A 22,670-nucleotide genomic window follows, 5' to 3' on the forward strand; every position below is an offset into this window, starting at 1 on the left:
GTGCAACGTCCAACCTTTTACATACAATGTCCAACGTCCAGGATTGACCATGGGGAGTTATAGAAACTTCCCATGTTTTCCCATTGAATTGAAGGAATGCTGCCAATCCCATTGGTATTCCTTGCCCGGATGCAGTCCAGTTTGGACTTGTCCTTGTCTGCTCCACCTATCGTGGGAGCTGCTGCAAGGGTTGGCTTTCTCACGTACACGACGTGACGTGCATGGCAGCCTACTGGCACTGGCAAAGCTGCATTCCTCTATTTTGATAACAAATGATTTGTCCAATGGTTGCTTTAGTTTATTATGATTCCCATGCATATACAGGCTGTTAAATGAGCAAAGTATTACAGATGCGTTTCCCCAATCCCTTTGCGCTATGATCTGTCTTGGTTCATTCCTCACTGGGAGGGACCTGAAGTCCATCACCACCAGTCGTCGTTCATGAAACATGTTGTTGTGAACAGCTTCGGCTCGGGTTGATCCATCATATCGTTCTCAGTCAGTCAAGTCGACCGTCTCCTTGGGTTTCCCTTTAATCGTGGATGTGCGCTTCCATTTGTTAAGTAAGTACGATTATAGAGGCTCAACCCCTTTTGTGTATTGTTGTTCAGCTCGATTGTCTGCCAGGTTTACTGAACTGAATGCGGGTTAAATTTGCAAGGTAACCCGACCTATCCACCATTAGATCAGGGTCTTCCTTTTGTAAAAGCAAAAACCTTAAATCACAATACGTGCTTGATTAAGATCATCTTAATGTCTTGGTGGCATGTGGCGCTGCAGGGAAATGAAAAAGGGTGGAGGCGAGGAAGCAGCCCAGAGCAGCAGGCTACTAAAAAAGTAAAAGTTAAGCCAGCTGATTTTATTTTAAGAGGAAATCCCTCGGGCTTCACAAAGCAGCTTCAAGCGGTTTATAAAGTCTCCTTTTACATCCATGTGTGTTTTGACAGCTCCATATGTTGTGTTGTAATGTTCACAAAAAAGAGACGAGTACACAACTCAATGAAGTCCGAGGCACACTGATAGATAACAATTCATTGTAACGCAGTACAATGGGACAGGTTTTAATTAAACAAGGTAGGCCTACTAAAGGTTTGAGTAAGGAAAGGTTTTAGTGAAAGCAAAGAGTGGATTCAGCGTCTTGTTGCTTGTTTTGTGATCATGGTCTACATTAATTTGTTTCAGTATTTGCGTGTTTACCTTACATTTTGACTTGGAATGGTGTTTTCTGACAATTTAATCTTATTTTGCAGTATGTAGAATATACTAAAGTATCATGGCAGTAGCCAGCCACAGTATTCTACTTGTTGATACTGTAAGGCATTGGCGATCCTCCAGCTTTAACATCAGTCCTAACATCAGTAGATGGTTGTCGATTAAAAATGACGTGGTGCATACCTCGCTTCTGGCGGCAGGCAGTGGGTAAGGAAGGATGTAGAGCGGTTTGACTGGTAACCGTAAAAGCTAGTTGGATTCCAGGCCCCTCCTAGCTGAGTGTGTCGCCTCACCCTGACAGCTCCTGACGAGCTGGCTGTCGCCCTGCGTGGTTAACCCCGTCGTCGGTGTTTGAACGGGCGAATGGATGATGTAAATCATGTGTGCAGAATTTAAGCTAATTGTATGTATATATAGGACGTCTCAAGCATGATTCGGCTGACCTGTACCTTGGTGTCGAAAGACTAGACACTCAGGTAGATCGTTTATAGCCTACCAGTTATGCCAACCTCATCAGCCTCCCAAGACACTTCACAATAAGCGTAGACGTGGTTGTGTTATGGTGTAGAGACGGAAATCCAAAATGATATTGATCGTTATTTATCTTCCTAATGTCTTGTAACATTTGACATACAACCTGTAATATGAATGGATATGAAACCTAAGTAAACATCACTAATGAATGGGTCAATGGAGCATGCAAGACAAGACCATAGGCACCGCAGCCTATGGGATGTAATTTCAAACGGCTGCCAATCGACACGTTAATTCAGACATCAATAATGGGATCAGGGATACAAAGGATTGGAAGATAAGGTGAACCACACTGTAACGAGATTAATATGACTTGTTAGCTCAAATTCAACCAACTGTAACATACCCAGAAACGAATCATATGTAATGCAATCCTGTATGAAAAAGACTATATCAATCAAAGACGATGAAGAGGGAAGATGCCCTGATTTGGCTATTGAAAACCACTCCATTCTATCCACACACACACACACACACACACACACACACACACACACACACACACACACACACACACACACACACACACACCTATAGTATCCCTCATTGTTTCGTTTTGACAGCAGACCAGCGAGTGACTGGAGCGATGGCGAGCGCTGATGGGAACGAGATCGAGCCCCTGGCGGTCTGCTCCGTGGCCCCCACGCTGGACATGAGGCGCTTCTCCAAGGACCAACACAACCTGAGTCCAGAGGAGGTGGACGGCCTCATGAATAACGGTGGTGAGCAGAGCAATTATGAAATGCTCCTGAACTGACACAGAGCTGGGAACACTCAAGAAGGCTTTTACAAACCTCACCGACTAACATGTTTCACAGATTTAACGGCTGCTATTCACAGATTGGACAGGCGCACTTGTAACGGATGCTGTTGTTAACCAGCCCAATTTACAGGATCGCGTTCAAATTGGTCGACAATTTTATTGTTATATTTAATATTAATGACTGGAATCGGGTCTGCTTTGACAGACAGCAGGCTGTGGAAAATCGTGTTTAAAATTGTACCATAAATATTGTTCTGTATTCCCACCTTAAAGTGAATCAAATAAACCGGATGCATGATGAAGTATTCTTAACCGAGAAATGACCCGTTTTAAACCCTAACCCCCAGAGGGCCGGCCTTTCCTCGTGGTGCACGCCCTGTTGGATGTGAAGAAGATCGGGGTGCCTATACTCATGACGGGAGCCCCCATAACCTGCAGAGTGGAGAGCACAGAGAGACATACGACACGATCCAAGGTAGACGCTTTATCTTTACATCTGGGAGGAGCGCGACAGTAGCTCAGGAGGTACAACAGGTCATCAGGCAACTGAAGGTTGCTGGTTCCATCATCTGCGGTTCGCCCACGCTGAAGTGTCAAGGTGTCCCTGAGCAAGACGCCTAACCGCAGCCGCTCGCGACTAGCTGTCCACTGCCATGCAGGGTTTTCAGGGCATTCAGTGTTTGGATTTGCGTGTGGAAAATGGGTTAAGGAGGCCCCTATTGTTAAGTGTTTTGAGTATCCACAGTTTAGAGGGTGATATAAAGGCCACTACCGGCACAGCCTTCATGTACCTTACATTCTTTAAGGTATATGTCTTCGTGATGGAGAGACAAGTGAGGTGTGTTGTTAAGTAAGTTGATCTACGAGTTGAGTGATTGGATGGAGTGTTTGAAGCCTCATCATCGCTGAGGGGCCATCCTCCTTCTCCTTTATGATAATGAACTTCCAAGACATCAAACCACGGATCTACCTCTGATAACGAAATGCTGGAAATGTTGTGGAGATTAAGTTATTGGTGTTTCACCTGTTTAAAAAGTAAACTATCCCAGCAAACTACTGAATGGATAAGTTCGACAAAACAGATAGTTTCCATACAGTATGTAATGCTTTGATTGCTTTACAAAAGCTTCTTTCCTTGGGCAATCAGGACACTTACACTCACAAAACTTGAAACACAGATTCCTCACTTTCTATATAGTGCAATATGCTTACGGCCTTTATATTTATTCTGACATCACCTGTCCTTGTCTTGTTTCAAATGTTTTTCTTATTTCTGTCTTCTTTTTTTTTTAATTTTTAACTTAAATTGCTTGTTTATTTGTTTAGTTATTTATTTTGTATGTGTAATGCACCTTCAGTTGGCACTCCCAATTTCGTTGTATAGGTGACTGTACAATGACAATAAATCATCTTTTATCTTTATCTTTATCTTTATCATACCCAGCTTTGACATTGAAGTCAGACTTTGTCTTTCTCTGCGCTGGTTGGCCGTCGTCGTACGAGCATGCTAACAAGCTAAACGCTAACGTGAACGTGTGGTTCTGGCCAGGTGAGTGTGTGCACCCTGTACACGGTGCGGCTGACCCATGGGCCCTTTACCTGGACGGTCAAGAGGAAGTACCGGCGCTTCCAGGAGCTCCATCGAGACCTCTACAAGCACAAGATGCTGATGCACTTCATGCCCATGGGCAGGTGGGCGGCGCACCTCTCTGCTTACACGAAAATATAAGCGAAAGATCCAGATAAGCCGCCGACTGACCTGTGCAGTGATGTGGTATTTGTTTAAAAGGGATGGGCGCGGCCGCTGCACACTGTGGCTGGCTTTGATTTCTCTCGATGTTTATCCATGGCTCCATTGAATATTCAAAACGTTCCTCTAGATTTGCAAAGGCGAGGCAACAGCTGCGGACGATGTCGGCGGAGATGCCCAACCTCAACAGCTCCGACAGGGGTCGGAGAACCTCCAGCAAGCCGGTATGACACAACATCCAATCACCACGCACCAGTAGAGCAGTCACCGGGACATTACAGGGAGACCTGGGGCCTGAGGCATACAATCAACAGATCTCAGACCTGAGACCTGAGGCATACACACAAACAGATCTCAGACCTGAGACCTGAGGCATACACACAACAGATCTCAGACCTGAGACCTGAGGCATACACACAACAGATCTCAGACCTGAGACCTGAGGCATACACACAACAGATCTCAAGCACCAAAAGGATCCAGAGAAGTGGTCCGAGCTGATCCAGGCTTTGATTAGTTGTAGTCCTAGTGGATGAGCTACGGAGTCATCTTTGTTCCTGGAAATAAGATGTATTTTGCACATTCAGTGTCTAACTTCCTCATTATAACTGCAGAAATATCTGGAGGAATACTTGAACGGACTCCTGGAAAATGAGTTCTGCAAGAATGATCACGGCATGGTGAGGACACACACACACACACACACACACACACACACACACACACACACACACACACACACACACACACACACACACACACACACACACACACACACACACACACACAAGCTGTCAATTTATGTTTTGTTCTTTATTTGTTTCAGCTGGAATTCCTCGATGTCAGTGCTCTTTCTTTCATCAATGACCTTGGGGCCAAAGGCCTGTAAGAACAGTCGCGCTGACAAAAACAAGACCATGTTTATAACCAAAGCAAACGAGAATACTGGAGAGTGAGTTTGTATGTGGAGTCTCAGAGTACTTGTCTTTTGTGCCAGGGAGGGGCCCATCTTCAAGAGGTCCGGCGGTCATCGCATCCAGGGCCTGAACTGCATCGGGCACCACCAGTTCTGCTACCGCTGGTCCCGGCGGTGGCTGGTGGTCAAGGACTCTTTCCTGCTGTACATGAACCGTGACCACGGGGTCATCTCCTTCGTCCTGCTCTTTGACCCCGAGCTCAAGGTCAAAGTGGGCAACTCTTACACCGACACAAAGCACGGCGTGTGCATCGAAAACTTTACACGGTAATTATTCGTTATTTGGTTTTGCTTTCACTTTCTACGGGGAATGCAATTGAGGACTTTGTATGTTTTGTGTGTTAGGAGTTCAGATTCTTAGTTATTATTATTCAATGTTAGCTGTTAGATGAACACATTTTTCCATGGATCGTATCTACATTTGATGGAAACAAACATATCTGTACTGTGCTTTCCTCCTGAATAATCCTTCCATGTTTTGTTACGTGTAAAAAGAATAAATCTAGATCGACTAATTCCATTGATCATGTTCCATTTTCTGACTTCAGGCTAGCCTGAAATAGCTTCACTGTCCTCTCATTAATTCAAAATCTCAATTGAATATTGTTTCTAAAGTCTTTCCTCTTGCTCCTCCTTGTAGAGACCTGATCATCAAGTGCAGTAATTACCGACAGGCCCACTGGTGGAGCCATGAAATTGACAATATCACGGTGGCCTGTGACTTCGTCAGATGGCAGCGCTACGAAGGCTTTGCCATGCCGCGGGAGAACACCCTCACTAAATGGTGACACATGTGCAGTGTGACGGAGCGGGTCGTCATGGTCCAAGATTGGTGTATTGTTTAACGATTACATTTTACTGCCTTCTAAAATGTATCCTTTACATTGTCTTTAAGGTACGTGAACGGCAGCGGTTACTTCTCAGACCTGGCCGATGCCCTCGAACAAGCCAAAGAAGAGATCTTCATCACTGACTGGTGGTGAGTGGCCAACCAAACGCATGAACCAAAATCTACATTTTCATCATTCAGTTTGTGTGAGCTTTTTGGTATCAAAGTGGATTTCTCTCTCTCTCTCAGGCTAAGCCCAGAAGTGTTTCTGAAGAGGCCTGCCACAGACAGTTACTGGCGTCTAGATGAGATTCTCAAACGCAAAGCAGTACGGTAGCTCTTTTAATCATCTTCTACTCCAGCCTTCCTTCTTTAATTTCAACATTAAGCACATTTTTCTTCTGGTTCTGGTTATCTCTGTGTAGGAGCAAGGCGTCAAGGTGTGTGTACTCCTTTATAAAGAGGTGGAGTTGGCGCTGGGCATCAACAGTGGGCACAGCAAGAGGACTCTGATGGATATGCACCCCAACATCAAGGTCTGTCCAATGTCATCGCTAAACGGTTTCCTTCCTGTTTAGACTTCCAGGGAATAAACCAATCCCGGGGGCTGACTTCTATGGTTGTAACTTGAGATTATTTGAACCGGTTTAACTACATTTCAACGCCCTCATTCAACCAGTTTTTTACCCGCCACTAAGAAAAGGGCTACACAAATGACTTGAGCTGAATTTAAAATGAATTCGGCCTCAACTTGTCGAGCCCAAAGTCATTCATTTGCTTGCTGAACTTTTCTGAACCTATAAACGGCTGACATTTTGTATTTACTTGAATAAGTAGGGAAGTGAATAAACAATAAAGGACACATTTTCTGTCGACCCTCCCATCTATGCAATGGCCTCATTGTTTCCGCAATGAAATCTATTGTCTCACATGTCTTCATCATCCTCCTCAGGTGATGCGCCACCCGGATGTGTCTTCGGTGGTCATCCTGTGGGCCCACCACGAGAAGATGGTGGCCATCGACCAGTCTGTGGCCTTCGTGGGGGGTCTGGACCTAGCGTTCGGTCGTTGGGACGACAGCCAGTACCGCCTGACAGACCTGGGCTCCACGGATCAGAGCAACCATGTGACCCAGGTAGGGGGAAAGCAAGACTTTTTAGTCAACTTTAATCCAAAACATCAGTGGATTCAAATAGATGTCATTAGGAAGTAGGCGGGATGTTAGGCCTTTAGGGTCTAGGGGAGACCGTGGACATGGTGGGATCAAACCCTGTAGCTTTAGACTGGGAGTTGATCACCATGGCTACAACATTATCCAGCCTTCATCTCGACACAAGTGAGAGCTTCAAACACATCAAGGGGCGGAAACACTTTGGTTTAAGTATCCTCTAATTACGCACAAGTGTGTTTGCTGGGTGATCTTCAATGACGATGATAAGTGTTTGCTCTTATCTTGTCTATATATCTCTAAGACAACCTTTTCCTTTTGGAGAGGTGAATTTTGATAATTGAGTTGCATGGCAAGATATACAAATTACCTGCAAACAAGCTTTTTGCACATGCAGAGGTATTTGATACCATCATTTTGGTGCATACTGCCAGGCCACTGGGCCCAATGCTACATTAGCCTATCCACCCGTTATCATTCATCATAACTAAGAGCAGTTATACTTCATTCTCAGCAGGCAGATTTATCCCAAGCACCTCAAATGGAACCTCTCCGACTTCCATACTTTTTTGACGACTGCAAACCTTTAATAATAGTAGGCACCTAATATAAGTCTTAGCGGGAGGGAGAGTCAGAGAGGTCCCAGAAGTGTGGATTGCAGAAAGTACTGCAGGTGTCCCCTCCGTAGATTGGTCTTCTTCACCATAGATGACCGAGGGTGGTACTGACATTTCGGCAGTGTGGAAGAGCATCATCAACCATGACACCGCCAGGGAGATTGTTATTCCCAGAAACTGGTTCACCAAAAGTCAAATCTAGTCTAGGATCTACTGGACAAGCCACTCCTTGATCCAAACAATGAGTTGACTGTGTCATGATGCTTCTTGTTCCTAGGGGAATGATGTCCCCGATGGCCCGGCCAAAGCCACGGCGTCCGAGCCCCCGGAAGACCTTGATCCAAAGGACTTGGCTGAGAACACTAAGCTCTGGCTCGGCAAAGACTACAGCAACTTCATCCGCAAGGACTGGGTTCAGCTGGACCGTCCCTTTGAAGGTACGCCCCCCCAGAACCTCCAACCTCAAGCTCCCATCTCTATTACGGTCACAGAACAGCCAACAGTGTAGCCTCTGTCCCTTCCTTCCCTCCACAAGATAACATCGATCGGACTCAAGTGCCCCGCATGCCGTGGCGAGACTTTTCCGCAGCCATCCACGGCAAAGCAGCCAGGGACGTGGCCCGCCACTTCATCCAGAGGTGGAACTTCACCAAGGTCCAGCTTCTCTTCTGAAAAATTCTCTCTTTTGTACCCCGTGGACGGGAGAATGACAAAATGCTTAGAGATTAACTACCTTTTGTTTTTACGTCTGCATCAGACCTTCAAGAACAAGTACAAAGACGACTTCTACCCTTGCCTTCTGCCCAAGTCCCACAGTACTGCAGAAAAGTTGCCCTTCACTGTGCCGGGCTCCGGCAGGGCGACAGTACAGGTACTTAACGTGCTGCTGTGTGAACTCGAGCAGAAACTGCACTTAATTCCTATCCGGCTTGATTGATTCCCACTTAATTACTGCATCTATTGAATAGGATTTCAACCGAACAAGAAAAAATATCGGAATAATCAATCAATACGTGAGTGGACTTTATTGTGCGGTCTCTGATCGATACTAATACACTGAAACATGCATCGGGAAGCCGCCACAATGCAGACACTGTCGGTTCCCAGTCCATCGATTCCCCCCTAGCAACTGCTCCGACCCGAGCCTTATGGAACCGCAACGCACCACATTATCAACCTGGAGACCACAGCTGCTGCCACAAGGCCAGCCTGTCTGCAGAGAGGTCAAACAACAACACCACCATAAACCCAAAGCAGCAGTCAGGAAGTGTAGCGGTGTGTTGCACAGCAACACACAAGCTGTTCTCTAATGAGTTCTCCTTGTTGGAGATGTCCCGGGTCACTCCCCAAAGGCGGATTAACAGAGGGCCATTAGGCTGTAAGCAGCTGCAGCACGGAGGAAGACCTCTGGCTCTTCTGAGCAGGAAGTGAAGACCATTGTTGGAAGGCATGGCTAGCCATCTGAGAAAGCAGGAAGGTTACTCTTTTGGGGGTTTGGGGATGAAATAGTTTTGTTCTCGGTGGGATTCTCAGGAATTGGTTTTAAGGCTTGGTTTTGAGATGAGGAACATGAATTAACGGCTGATTTAAATGTTTTTTTGCAACCAAGTAAAAAACTGTTTCAAATACTTAATGAAGATATCAATAAAGAGGAGTACTCACAACAGCACAGATAAACGTGGACGTGAAACATCATTAACTAGCTTGTCAATATTAATACAAATGAATCCGCCGATTATAACCCCCTTTAATGTAAGCCAAAAAACTGCTTTAGAGGAGGAAGTGAGAAAAAGGGCATTCTTTCACTAACCCAAAGGTCAGCAGAGTGGCAATGACTAAGAAAGTGCTGTTCACTTGACGAGACGCCAATAACACAATGCTGTTAGCCAAGAGTTCAAATCAGGACAAACCACACTCTTGCTCACTTTTCTTGTCTTGCTTTTGTACGATATCTCCTACGAATCCTCACTCTCAAGTGCTCTATGTTATGGTTAAATCAAACTCAATAAAAACAAAGTTCATCAAGAAAAAATGTCTGTTTCCTCTCCTCTGATTGGTGCAGGTGTTGCGTTCTGTGGACCGCTGGTCCGCAGGAACCTGTGAGCAGTCCATCCTGAACGCCTACGTGGACGTCATCGAGAAGAGCGAGCACTACGTTTACATCGAGGTAGTCTGGGAGCCTGGAGTTGCACTCTGTTGTAGCAGAGCCTCTGCGGGGAGAGACGGCACAGAGCGGGGGGGTCCCCTGCTTGGTTACAGAGATATCCCGCCAAAGTGAAACTCATCTTTCCGCCGTGTGGTTGAGGCTTTCAGAAACACATTTTAATAATAAGGGTATTTCTACAGTGGCAAGTCAAATCAGTATTGATTGGAAACATTTACAGGCACTTTTATACAGTTTGCTACTGCTGGACGAGTATGTGTTCGCTGTTGCTAGCCAATTACACGTTGCGGATCCCGGCTCTATTCACATCATTTGTGAAACAAAAAAGACGGTGATCAAAAGGTTACGTGATACTTGATTTCCAAATTGATAGACTATCATATTAGAAAAGATTGCTCTTTTTCCTTGATCGCATAGTGTGTGCGTCTGATCCCTCATACTATTGATGTACTATCATCCATCTTCATCCCTGTGGTCCCCCAGAACCAGTTCTTCATCAGCTGTGCGGACGACAAGAGCGTCTACAATGGGATCGGGGACGCCATCGTGAACAGAATCCTCAGGGCTCACAGGTAACCGCCTGCCTCACCCTGCTGCCTCTACTGCTGTCTCTACTGCTGCCTCTACTGCTGCCTCTACTGCTGCCTCTACTGCTGTGTGAGGCTCCTAGACTCTAGTGCTGCTGTATGAAGCTCCTAGACTCTAGTGCTGCTGTATGAAGCTCCTAGACTCTAGTGCTGCTGTATGAAGCTCCTAGACTCTAATGCTGCTGTATGAAGCTCCTAGACTCTAATGCTGCTGTATGAAGTTCCTAGACTCTAATGCTGCTGTGTGAGGCTCATAGACTCTAGTGTTGCTGTATGAAGCTCCTAGACTCTAGTGCTGCTGTATGAAGCTCCTAGACTGTAATGCTGCTGTATGAAGCTCCTAGACTCTAGTGCTGCTGTATGAAGCTCCTAGACTCTAATGCTGCTGTGTGAGGCTCATAGACTCTAGTGCTGCTGTATGAGCAGCACAAGAGGCGTGATCAACGGGCCTAGTTCAATAACTCTGTACGCAATTGGATAGTCCTTCAACCAATCAGACCAATGATCCAAATGACGTCCTATAGAGAGTGACAGGAAACTAGCCAATAGCACGCCAAGGGGGAAAGACAGCTCGGCTCCCGTAAAAGCGGAAGCCGAGCTTCCATCGGAAGCAGGAAGAAATGTATTGCTTCTGCAGGGCGAATTCAGTTTTCTGCAGGGCGAATTCAAAACGCAGAACGGGCTGGGGGTGCCGAGTCTATAAGTTTAGTACTGCTGTGTAATACTCAACTGATAATTATATAATAGACTCTAGTTCTACCCTTTGCTTAGTAATACTCTTAGACTGTAGCACTGCTGTATGATTCAGACTGTAGTACTTCAATAACAAAGCTACAGAGCAAGATAGGCAGCTGTAGATACTGTTTACAAACCATCAAAGGCTCTTTGAAAAGCCTGAATAATCAATTATGTATTTCATTTTCCAATGCATTTGTGATCAGTCGAAAGAGGACGAATACATATTAATGAGTGACAGGAGGCAAAACGCCTCAGTTTGGTATAAAGTAAATTGACCCTGGTGTAAGATGTTTGCTGGGGGTGTGTGCTGACCATTGATGACTCTTATTAGTGAGCAGAAGACCTACCGAGTGTTTGTGGTGGTGCCACTGCTGCCCGGGTTCGAGGGAGACATCAACGAGGGCGGAGGAAACGCCATCCAGGCCATCCTGCACTTCACCTTCAGGTGGGTGGAGTCCCCTTTCCTCCTCCTCAAGACCGAGACAGAAGTGTGTCAGTAGGGCCTGAGACAATTCCTGTTGAATGGAGAGCAGGTCAGGGTCGTGTTCAGTTGGTTCGACCCAAAGCCAAAGGCAGTGGGTTCGATCCCTTATGTACACACTGTACCTGAGGGTATCCTACACACTGTACCTGTAGGAAATTAAATAATCTAAGAATTCTGCTTTGCTGTTATGCATTATTTAAAATCAGAACATAGAATCAGAATCAGAATCAGAAAGGATTTAATTGCCAAGAAGGGTTTTACACCAACCAGGAATTTGGCTTGGTGATTAAGGTGCATACATTAAGACAATAACAATGAACAATGAAGAAGAGATATATATATATATAACACCATATAAACAAGCAGGAACATAAGCGATCAATTAAAAAAGGATAAAATAGAATAAATAAATTAAAAACTAAAGTGAAAGATACTTAAAAATGTATAATGATTTACAAATTGGTGATGGGTATGAGTGCCAGAGTCAGTGTCAGTCAGTGGGGGTGGTGGTCCTGGGACCTGTTAAGGAACCCAACTGAAGAGGGGAAGAAACTGTTCAAGTGGCGGGACGAAATGTGTAGGACGAAACCTACACATTTTATTGAGCAACTGACAGTCAAACTCCTTGTATGTCTCACGCTGCAGGACCATGTGCAGGGGAGAACACTCCATCCTGACCCGACTGAGAGAAGGTCAGTCTCCTTTTCCTTTTCAACTGAAAGAAACACCAAATCATAAGGCTTCCCGAGCAGCCTCCCCCGTCACCGTTAAACCCTTGTGTTTTTCTGTGTCTTTCTCTTTCCACTCTTGTTTTGCGTCGTTAAACAGAAGGTACTGGCACTAGTTGTCTGGCTCCCAGGTCTCCGTCTTCATCTTTCACCACTCTTCATGACTTTTCAAATTCAAATCCTGCATGCACACAACCTCAATAAAAATTAAAATATTGCTGATTGCGCTTGTTGTCGTCGCAGTGACTAATATAGTTATTTTACCCTGTTGAACCCCCTCCCCAGTGGAGGACAAGTGGACGGAGTACATCACCCTATGTGGCCTCAGGACGCACGGCAGGCTGGCCGACGCCCCCGTAACAGAGCTCATTTACGTCCACAGCAAGACCCTCATCGCAGACGACCGCCGTTACATCATCGGTGAGTCACTGCCGCTACAGCCTCATTCATCAGCCGTCATCAAAGGCACAAAGAGAGAATGAGGATCTTTATGAAACCAATGCAGCATGTCCGTCAGGGCTGGCTTCAAATCCAGCTGACATTTAGTTGAATGGCTCATGATTTCGGTATTAAATATTATTCACATATTTGGTATAGTATAGTACTACATAGTACATCTACTATAATGTTGTTTTTTTTGTCAAAATAACAACTGTCTGGCAAAGGGCAGAAAGGCTTCAACTAGTCCCTTTTTATCAAGGACATTTTCAGGGTGTGATAGGTGATGGCTGGTGATTCCTCAGGTTAAACTGTTCCTCTGTGTTGAAAGCATCTGTTCTGAAACCCAAATCACCGGCTCCATTCAGAGTTCTTGTTTCAGTGTAAAGTTAGCCGTGCTACATGCTACCTGAAGCGGGCCCTAGGTGTGTGACCACAGAGCCCTTACTGTGTGTTTTTAATCGCAGGCTCTGCCAACATCAACGACCGCAGCATGCTGGGCCAACGGGACAGTGAACTGGCGGTGCTGGTGGAGGACGAGGACAGGGTTCCCTCCCTCATGGACGGGAAGGAGTACCAGGCCGGGCCTCTCGCCCTGGCCCTGCGCAAGGAGTGCTTCAGGTAAGGGCCGCTGGAGGGCAGCCACACGGTCTAGTACTGTCACTGTGTCCACACATCATCGGTTCAATGGACATTTTTTGGGTTACGCCCTCAACATACCTGCAAGCATTTTCAACTCAAACTACCAGCGTTTTAAAATCTCGTTTAAGTGTGGATGGAAGGTCAAGTCGGGAAAAGAAATATTACTTCTCATATATATATCCACACGTGCCATATCCACAGAGTGTTGTATAATGAAGGCTCCTGAGGCCCTTAGGGAGTGTGATTGTGCTCAAGGGCTACACAATTTTTCTTGACCTGGCCTGACTTGACTTGACTTGTTGGCTGACCACCAACACTGCTATCATGTGTCGTTCATCAATGAAACTGTCACCCGGTGATCTGTTATTGGGTGACAGAAGGTTATTACACAGCTAAAGCCTGTGTAACACACAGCTGTGTGTTTTCTCTTGCAGGGTTCTAGTGGGAGCAGCTTCAGAGCCCAGCATCAACATCGACGATCCCATCTGCGACGAATTCTTCTTTTTGGGCTGGAATGCGGCGGCTAAATTGAACGCCACCATTTATGAGAAGGTACTGGAACGGCTACTGCATGTTCACATTGAAAGGTTAACACTTTGGCACTTTTCAGTGCATTTAAATAATGGGCAGTACAGCGTCTAACCTAGTCATTTACATTTATAATAAAGGCATTTAGCAGACGGTTTTATCTTTATCTGTATTTATTTGTCAAAAGAAGGTGCAAAAAGGCCGAGCATTGACATTCCCTAGGGTAACCCTTAATAAGTCACCCCAAAGTCGAATTTACAGTCGCCATGAACCGCCGCTTCTGAAGCCGCGAGGACCGCCCCCGGAAGACCGTTACCACGGCGACCGTACAGGACTTCCAACTGCCCAAACGCCGCGTCCTGTCCCGCCCCAGGCAGCAGAACACCTGGGGGCGGGATGAGGGCAGAGGTGTTTGGGCTGTTAGACGTTGTGTCGCCGTGGTAACGGTCCACGACCGTATCCATGACCGTACACACAACGTCTAACAGCCCAAACACGGCCCCCTGTCCCCGCCCCCCCAGGTGTTCTGCTGCCTGCCCTCCAACTCGGTGCACAACATGCGGGAGCTGAGGGAGAACGCCGGCAAGGAGCGCCTGTGCGACTCGGACCCCCAGCAGGCGTGCGAGGAGCTGGGGGCCGTGCGGGGCCTCCTGGTCCATTTCCCCCTGCAGTTCCTGTGTGAGGAGAACCTGCTGCCCCCGCTCAACAGCAGAGAGGGCATTGTGCCGGTGGGGCTGTGGACATGAGGGCCAGCATGAAGGTGAGGCCCGCCGGAGTACTGCCAGAGTACTGCCAGAGTACTGCCAGAGTACTATACTGTAGAAATGCTTGAGTACTACTAGAGAACCATACCGTAGGACTAGTACTACTGTAGAAATGCTAGAGTACTACTAGAGAACTGCTTGAGTACTACTAGAGAACTGCTTGAGTACTACTAGAGAACTGCTTGAGTACTACCAGAGAACTGCTTGAGTACTACTAGAGAACTGCTTGAGTACTACTAGAGAACTGCTTGAGTATTACTAGAGAACGGCTTGAGTACTATTACCTCACCAACACCTGTTGTTCTAGACTATAACTATAACTACCCCCTCCCCAGAGACCTGTTAGAGTATTATTACTTGAGGAGACTAGTACTAACTCGCCCACAGTTCCTGTGCTGAACTCTTTATTATCCCCCTTGAGTGTTGCTAAAGAGAGCAGACTTAGCGTAATAATACCACACTTATAGAGTCCTACCATAGTTCTACTAGTACTCACTCGCCCACTGCTCCTGTACTGGACTATTACATTAACCGTACGCCCCCAAGGATACTAAAAACCCCCGCTAGAGTGCTGCTATATATCTACTAACTCATCCAATGCTGCTGTACTGGATGATTTGTATATTGATTACAAAACAATAACTGTCATGTAGTCGCTACACTGGGAGTGCTGATGCATTGTATAAAGTGTACATGTCAAACATTTAAATTTCATTTTATGATCAAATTATATCAACACGCTGGCAAACTATTAAATCTTGGCTTTCCTAATCTTAGTGTGATTATGACAACGTCAATTTAAAATAATATGTATTTCCCCCTAACAATGTCTCTTACGTCTCTGTGAACATCCTCTTATCCCCCTCCTACCCTCTAGACTGCCCCAGCGCCTCCACCCTGCAGAAGAACCAACCGTTATATGAAGCGTCCATAACAGGAAATTAGCTCTTCTCACCCTCCACCACTTGATGACAATATTGCTCGTTTTCAAAATCGTTTTTAATCCCCCCCCCCCCCCCACTCCCAGTAATCTGCGGCTTGGAAACCGTATGACTAACAATGACCTCATGTTTTGTCTTTGCGGCCTGTGCTAATCTCTGTACATTGGCATGCGCTGTGTGACAATAGGGCTTTTGTTGAGGGCGAGGAGTTGGCTTTGGGTTTTCCTTGGAATGCATTCAAATACAATAACCTCCAGTCCAAATTAAGTCATTCATCTGAGGAATTTTTTGATACTATGTGATATATATTTTTATATATGGTCTGAAATGATCAGTTTTGCGTGGCTTTTTTTTGGTTAAGAAGCCTTATTAAAAGTTAGGTAAGCGTGAACTGGAAGAATTTAAAGGCCAAGTCTCTAATAATACTCACAAAACAAATATTTTATATAGTTATTTTCTATGTTTTGAAAAAAAGTTAATACCAATGAAAACCTAAACTAAATACTTTTTTCTTATTTTTTCCTGAAATCAATTCATTTAATAAACCGTGTATGCACGGTTTATTTCATGAATATTTTTTGTAAGAGGTTGATTATTCTTTGGCTAGAGGTCATCTGAACCACCGTGATGATAATGATGTCAATGAACATTTGAGCCTTAATTTCCATGTTGTAACAAGATTCACATCTCAGTGGATTTGGGTACATGGTGTACATTTATTCTAGCAAGCATCTCGGGAGGGTGGGAGGAAATATTCTCTCTCTCTCTCTCATGCAAGCTTCACCTCTCACTGCAGTGCCAGCAAATCTGTCAGAACATTTGTGGTTGTTATGGCGACTGACACAAAGAGGGAAGAGCTGAGTGGATGGTAGCTAAAATAAAGATTGGACACCGGCGTAAGAGACATGAATGATTGACGGGGGATGGGGGGGTCCCGTTTAACCATGTTCAACAGGACTTGCTGGCTAGCTCAAAACCTATCGCATAAAAGACTGAAATAGAATTTGTCAGAACCAACACCCCAACGATTTTCCGTATCCAACTGAAAGGGCAAATACTGGTGGAAGGAATATTAAGGATATTTGAATGCAGCTTGCATTGATAATATACATTTTAAGATGTCACCATGACAACCAGGTGAATAATACTGCAGCCCAGTTTGATTTCTTTGGCTGTAGAACATTTCGGTCACTCCCAATTGTTCAGTTGGATAAAGATATCTGCTTCTGAAATCCTGTAATGCAGTTCCCATGGGCCATCTACCTTGAATGTCTGCATATATGTTTATGTGTGCATAGACATGTTTATACTCAAAGGAGAAACTTTAAAGATTAGTTTGTAAGGATCAGTACCACTATAATTAAGGACCCAGTTGTTGCACATCAGTTAGACACTCCCGAAAACACTAGATTACAGATAAAGTGTATATATTTTTCTACTGCATTGTTAAACTCATATGATATCGATTTGGGCCATTCTGATTTCTTGCCTTTCTTTATTTTCCTATTATTCTTATGACTTATTTGTCACCGTAGCGGGTAACTATTGTAATGTCATTCCACAGAAAAAAGTGGTATCACTGATAACTACTTACAAAGGCAGCACTTTTGTTAGAAATCGTTTTTTCTTTTATATGGTATTACTGTGATGACTTATAGTAATGAGCAGAAACATAGAAATCGTCTGCATTTTTTTTTCATCCAAGGGGGACAAACGTTTCCATGTTTTCGAGCATTGACCTTTGAATCAAGTCATGTTTGTTGGTATAGAACTTTATTGATAATTGTATACTCCACCTAACATTCAGCTTGCCTACATAATGCTTTTGTAATCTTTTGGCCATCATGGGCCTTAATTATTAAGCATTTTAACATTGTAATACAACATTCCTAACTTTGTTTTAATCCTGCCAACTTCTATCAGTAAATGCGTAAAGTCCCATAATTCCGTCAGACCAGCAGGGGGGAGTTATACAGCACCATAAAAATGTTTTTTTCTATCACATAATTATCCTGAGAATTTCAGCTGTTTTGTTAAATTAAAAATATACATATATACAATATCATGCTATAATCGGTATATCTCTAGATTTTAAGATTTCAAACAGGGAATGGATTGTGCTTTTATATTAAATACATTTATATGACTGTTTAACACACTGTACTTTATATTTACTGATCTAATATTTCATATTGCCACAATCATATTGTTTCTATTATTTATTAATACAAAACTAATAAAAAACCTTTCTAACCTATTGATACCTTCGTTCTTTTGTTATGTTTGGTCTGTCTGTATTATATTTTTATGAGGACGCATCCACTGGGTGGGTTCCCTGTTTTGTTTCAGGCCCCCACAAAATGTGGCATATCTAGGCTACTATCCAATTTGAAATTCTTGAAAGAGAATGCCTTCTTACTCAGAATCTTTCCAGAAGAAACTTCAGTGTTTTTTTATTTATTAGATTCTTATATTCAATATAATTATATATAATATAGTATAATAAACATCCGAACCAGATTGAATATTGCTGTTCTTTTTATAACACTTACCAAATGATGATAGTGCTGCATTTTTTTTTTTTTTTAATTGTACTTAATCTATTTAACAATGGTTTCTTCCCAATCGATTTTAAGTATGAGAATGTTTACACATGATGATTTGCGGACCATTGTTCGTACCATGGACCTATCGTACGGGCTATCTTCTAGCGTTCAGTTCGCATCGAAAAGTCATCGCACAAGTTTGCCATTGGGTTCAGGTTATTTATCCCTGAGTAAGCGCCGTAGCGGTGAGGAAGCGAGCACTTGAGGAGTGTCGATCGGCGCAGCCAATCGAATCTGCAGCCTGACCGGAGCACGCCCACTGCGCTGGGGCGTAAAGGAGACAAGGACCAGTGTTGCCAGATTTGGCCATATTTCCCTCACATTCTAGCGAAACTGGCTGCAGCGCTAAATCGGGCCCAATCTGGCAACACTGAAATAGACATCAAAACACGTCGTGATATGAAGTGGACCGCCGCTGGTTGAAGTTACGGCGACGCAATGACGCGCAACCTTGGATTATACACTAGAAGTTGGTGAAACTTGGGATATTTTTTTGTTTTTGGGCCAATTGTTTTGAAGGAGAAACGTTGAAGGGGCAGAAGTAGAAGCTGCTGACCAAAAAACAACAACATGGGACGAGAGGGAAAGTTGACGGTTGGGAGGTTTAGCTCGGTAGCTCCTCGGCTAGCTCGGTCATAACGTCACACATTCGCACCTGACTCCAGATCCAAATTTTCTCCTTTGTCCGATTCAGAATCGAATCGATATTAAAGTGCTTACAAGTTGTACAACATCCTTATCAAATATCAAACCCACCAACGCGTACAAATTCCAATCCTGGTTGTTTTTACTTCGTAAATCTTTGGCGTAGAGACGAGAATCGGGACGTTTCATCGGCGCCATCACTCCAGACGTCTTCACATGATAGACATTGTTTTGCACAGAGGTAACTAACTCCACTCGATCGATATTACATCTCAGGTGCATCGGGTGTACTAGCGGGCGACTCGGACGTCTCCGTACACCTCCTCTGCGGGGCTGTCATGAAGCAGCAGCGCCGGTGCGTCATGTGCGTAAAATGAACGCAGTAGCAGCAAGGTGTTTATCAACGCTGGATGTGCGTTACAACACTGAAGCCCTTCGTTTTTCAGTTTCCATCGCATTCAACAGCTAACCCTCCAACGCTGCCAGGCTACACCACTGGTGTCTATCTGTCTGGTGTTCGTGTTTTCGTAGGTGGAATTGCCGTAAGGGAAGGGTGGACGTTTTCGTATTTGTCAGGTAAGACACACGACACATAATAACGCGTATAGCGGTGATTAGGAGAGTTAGGAGCCCTGGGTGCGTCTGCCTGCACAGTCTGCGGATCTGCGGCGGCGATGTGGTCGCGGGTCTAAAGCTGTTTTTTCAGCCGCATCACACCCATTTGGACCATCGAGTGTGTTCAATGTCTTTCTGAGAGGCGGTGGTTTGGACGAGCACAGGCGACCACCTAGAATAGGCTTCTTCGTTTTTATTTTTCCGGCTAACTTGTGAGCTGACCGTCCAAGTTTTGCAGCCATGTCTGAAAACGCCCCCACACGAAGCCTGGACGACATAGACCTTGCAGCTCTGAGGGTAAGTCATGTCACAGTAATAATAACACCCGTCTGGGGACTTCCCTTGATCGTTTCTCCGTTGAATTTTGATCCTATTTTTGGTTGCCTTGTGTTTGACATGAATCAGGGTTTTTATGTGAAGCCAGGCAGCTTAGCAGAAACTACATAACAACATGGGGTGTTTCGTGGCCTATCTTCTGCTCTTAAGAGAAGCTTGGAAGTTGTATCTTCCCCAAGAGGCATGCCAATGAATAAAATGCATGTAGTGGATGAGAAGATCAATAAACCAAGAAGAAGCAGCTACAATAATGTTGTTAATAAGAGATTCATAAGTGATGCATCTTGCCACACATTGGATTTGAAACAATACTAACACTAGTGGCCTACTGATCCAACTTGGATATCCAAGGATATATGCTTTATGTTTCGTTAGAACTGAAGCTGAACCATTCTGCACATGTGTTTCTTTAATTAAGTGTCATAGAAATGTGACTATGTGTGACAGTGGCTTGCTGAACAACAATAATATCATAATCAGCCATATGTATGTGAAAATATTGTATGGATGTCTGTATACAAGGCATAACGCTATTTTTGGTCAACTGGTCTTTGGAAATGGTTCATCTGAAAAAGTAAGGCTATCATTCGCTCAAAAACGGCATAGCTAAATTAAACAATGTTTCACATAATTGTGTGTGCATGTACACTTGCAGTACATACAAAGTAGCTTTAAAGTTTAACCTCTCTGTAAGGGTCCAATCGATATCAAAATCAACGAACAGCCTGTTTGTTCATTTTGAAATTATGAGTAGCCTTATAGACTTACAATTATAGACCACCATCACCTTTTTTACATTCTCAACCTGTCCATCAGCTGAACATATAGGATTAGCATTTCTAAGGACATTCAGCAGGCTACCTGACAAAAGTATGTCGATTATTATGATAATGTTAAAAGTAGACAAATACTTCAGCTATATAAGAGAATTACTGCTAGTCTTCGGGTAAATTATTCTCCACGTTAGTTAAACATCAATGGCCTGCTCTTGAATCACCTGGAAATGATAGTCAATTCAAACCAATCGTGATTAAATCTCCATCTGACGGGGCAGTTTACAGCACGTAGAACAGTAAAAAAGTACAGTAAATAGCCTCTACTGGGCTGCCTTACACTCTCGAGGTGTCCTATCACCCAGCAGCTGTTTGGTCAACTGTTTCTAGCCTACATGTGTGTGTTCAAGGCCAAGTTGTACTTTCTACAACAGCAATATCCACTCTGTATTTAGGTTTTGTGCAGGTTTGTATTCAGAATGTTTTAACAAGTTTAAACAGACAAAGTGTGGAGAAAAACGTATGGGAATGTGGTTTGATAATTCCCAAAATGATAAAAGTTGGTAGCCAACTGTGTGCGAATTAGTTGCAGGCTTTGGAGATGTCAGAAGTATCTCTCGTATGTTTCAATGTTATGGGCTTATCTGAGATTTGCAAAGTTGGAATCATCACACATCATTTAACTGTAGTGGAAGTTGCGTGGTTATGATTTAGATGCAGCTGTTTTTGACACACTTGGTGAATAGATGACTCTTGGATAACAATTAGGGCTAGATGACTTAGGGAATTTGCTTACTTTTGGCAAGTAGATGGCATGCAAATCCCTGTGTTAATACGATCCTGTATGGTTCACCACAATGTTATGAATGTCCCAGACGTGCTCATTGATCATGCTCTGCTGCAGGTTTCCTGTTGACAGTTGAATGCGTTCAGTTATTAGATTGCACTCCCTCTAGTTACCTCTCTGCTGGGTGGATGCAGATAGTCTAAGTTGGCTTGGTGCAAGGTGTGTGTGTGTGTGTGTGTGTGTGTGTGTGTGTGTGTGTGTGTGTGTGTGTGTGTGTGTGTGTGTGTGTGTGTGTGTGTGTGTGTGTGTGTGTGTGTGTGTGTGTGTGTGTGTGTGTGTGGCGGTTTTCAATGGCTAATGTGTGTGTAGACATTGCAGCAGGGCCTTTTCCATGGTTGTTTTTGTGGCGATCATGCAGTTACTTGGACAATATCATCATTGGAGAAATGCATTCTAATCTCGGAAATGCATGTTTTCTAATTATATAGTATAGTAAATTATAGGGTCATGCTTTATCAATAACTGAACTGAAAAAATCATATTTGACAGGAAAGTTATGTAGTTGACTTGACACTAAGCCTTTCAGGCAGAGTATTACTGTACTCGGGGCCGGTTTCATATTTTTCGAGCCGTGTTCTGTGAGTTCTCCTGAGCGCTGCCAGTGGCAGTCACCTTGACGCTTTTGGACGGGCCGCTCCGCCTGCCAATATTTCAGAATGAATTTCGAGCTCAAAAAGGCTGAAGCGTTACATTCCTTTAGCAATGATATAAGAAAGTCTGTGAACTTCAACGCAGCACCTTCCCAACGTATGTTGATGTAGCCTGACTACCAGCAGCACATTGACTAAATTTCAGCACCACACAGACGTCATTGAACGTCACTTTGATCCCATGACCACATAACTCCAAATGTTTTTAATTGGTGGGCCACTTATTGTTATTGTTGTCCGCCCTCTCCGATGGCTGTCGGCCGCACTAGTGTAACGACTCTCTGTAAATGTATTGTCACCCTTCCCCCCTCTCTCATCACTTCCGTCCCTCTCAT

The 22,670-nt window shown here is 44.3% G+C and overlaps 2 protein-coding genes across 10 annotated transcripts in view; both read left to right on the forward strand.

The window, feature by feature from the left end:
* Positions 1-175: 175 nt before the first annotated feature.
* Positions 176-18,126, forward strand: pld2 (phospholipase D2). 3 transcript variants are annotated; one of them, XM_030361415.1, is made up of 25 exons: positions 180-563; positions 2,310-2,468; positions 2,857-2,984; positions 4,059-4,201; positions 4,390-4,483; positions 4,874-4,939; positions 5,086-5,144; positions 5,257-5,502; positions 5,876-6,019; positions 6,131-6,214; positions 6,314-6,392; positions 6,490-6,600; positions 7,017-7,199; positions 8,127-8,286; positions 8,385-8,503; positions 8,607-8,720; positions 9,912-10,016; positions 10,497-10,585; positions 11,670-11,783; positions 12,468-12,514; positions 12,836-12,970; positions 13,456-13,609; positions 14,065-14,182; positions 14,680-14,918; positions 15,800-18,126. In XM_030361415.1, exons 2-24 carry the CDS (start codon positions 2,333-2,335, stop codon positions 14,902-14,904), a joined length of 2,853 nt encoding a protein of 950 aa, XP_030217275.1. In that variant the 5' UTR covers positions 180-563; positions 2,310-2,332; the 3' UTR covers positions 14,905-14,918; positions 15,800-18,126. The 3 variants fall into 3 exon arrangements, with proteins under 3 accessions (XP_030217276.1, XP_030217275.1, XP_030217274.1); XM_030361414.1 differs by having other exon boundaries at positions 181-563; positions 2,313-2,468; XM_030361416.1 differs by lacking the exons at positions 12,836-12,970; positions 13,456-13,609; positions 14,065-14,182; positions 14,680-14,918; positions 15,800-18,126 and adding an exon at positions 12,651-12,798 and having other exon boundaries at positions 176-563; positions 2,313-2,468.
* A 700-nt stretch (positions 18,127-18,826) lies between these two features.
* mink1 (misshapen-like kinase 1) overlaps positions 18,827-22,670 on the forward strand; it is a 36,932-nt gene continuing 33,088 nt past the window's right edge. For 4 of the 7 annotated variants that reach the window (XM_030361406.1, XM_030361408.1, XM_030361407.1 and 1 more), the window contains exon 1: positions 18,828-20,026. In XM_030361406.1, coding sequence (XP_030217266.1) covers positions 19,970-20,026 — 57 coding nt within the window. In that variant the 5' untranslated portion in view covers positions 18,828-19,969. Of the gene's footprint in view, positions 20,027-22,670 lie in introns of all 7 variants that reach the window. The other 3 variants (XM_030361410.1, XM_030361411.1, XM_030361409.1) reach the window with 2 other exon arrangements.

The sequence above is a fragment of the Gadus morhua genome, chromosome 7, assembly GCF_902167405.1.
Source record: "Gadus morhua chromosome 7, gadMor3.0, whole genome shotgun sequence".
Taxonomy (NCBI): Eukaryota; Metazoa; Chordata; class Actinopteri; order Gadiformes; family Gadidae; genus Gadus; species Gadus morhua.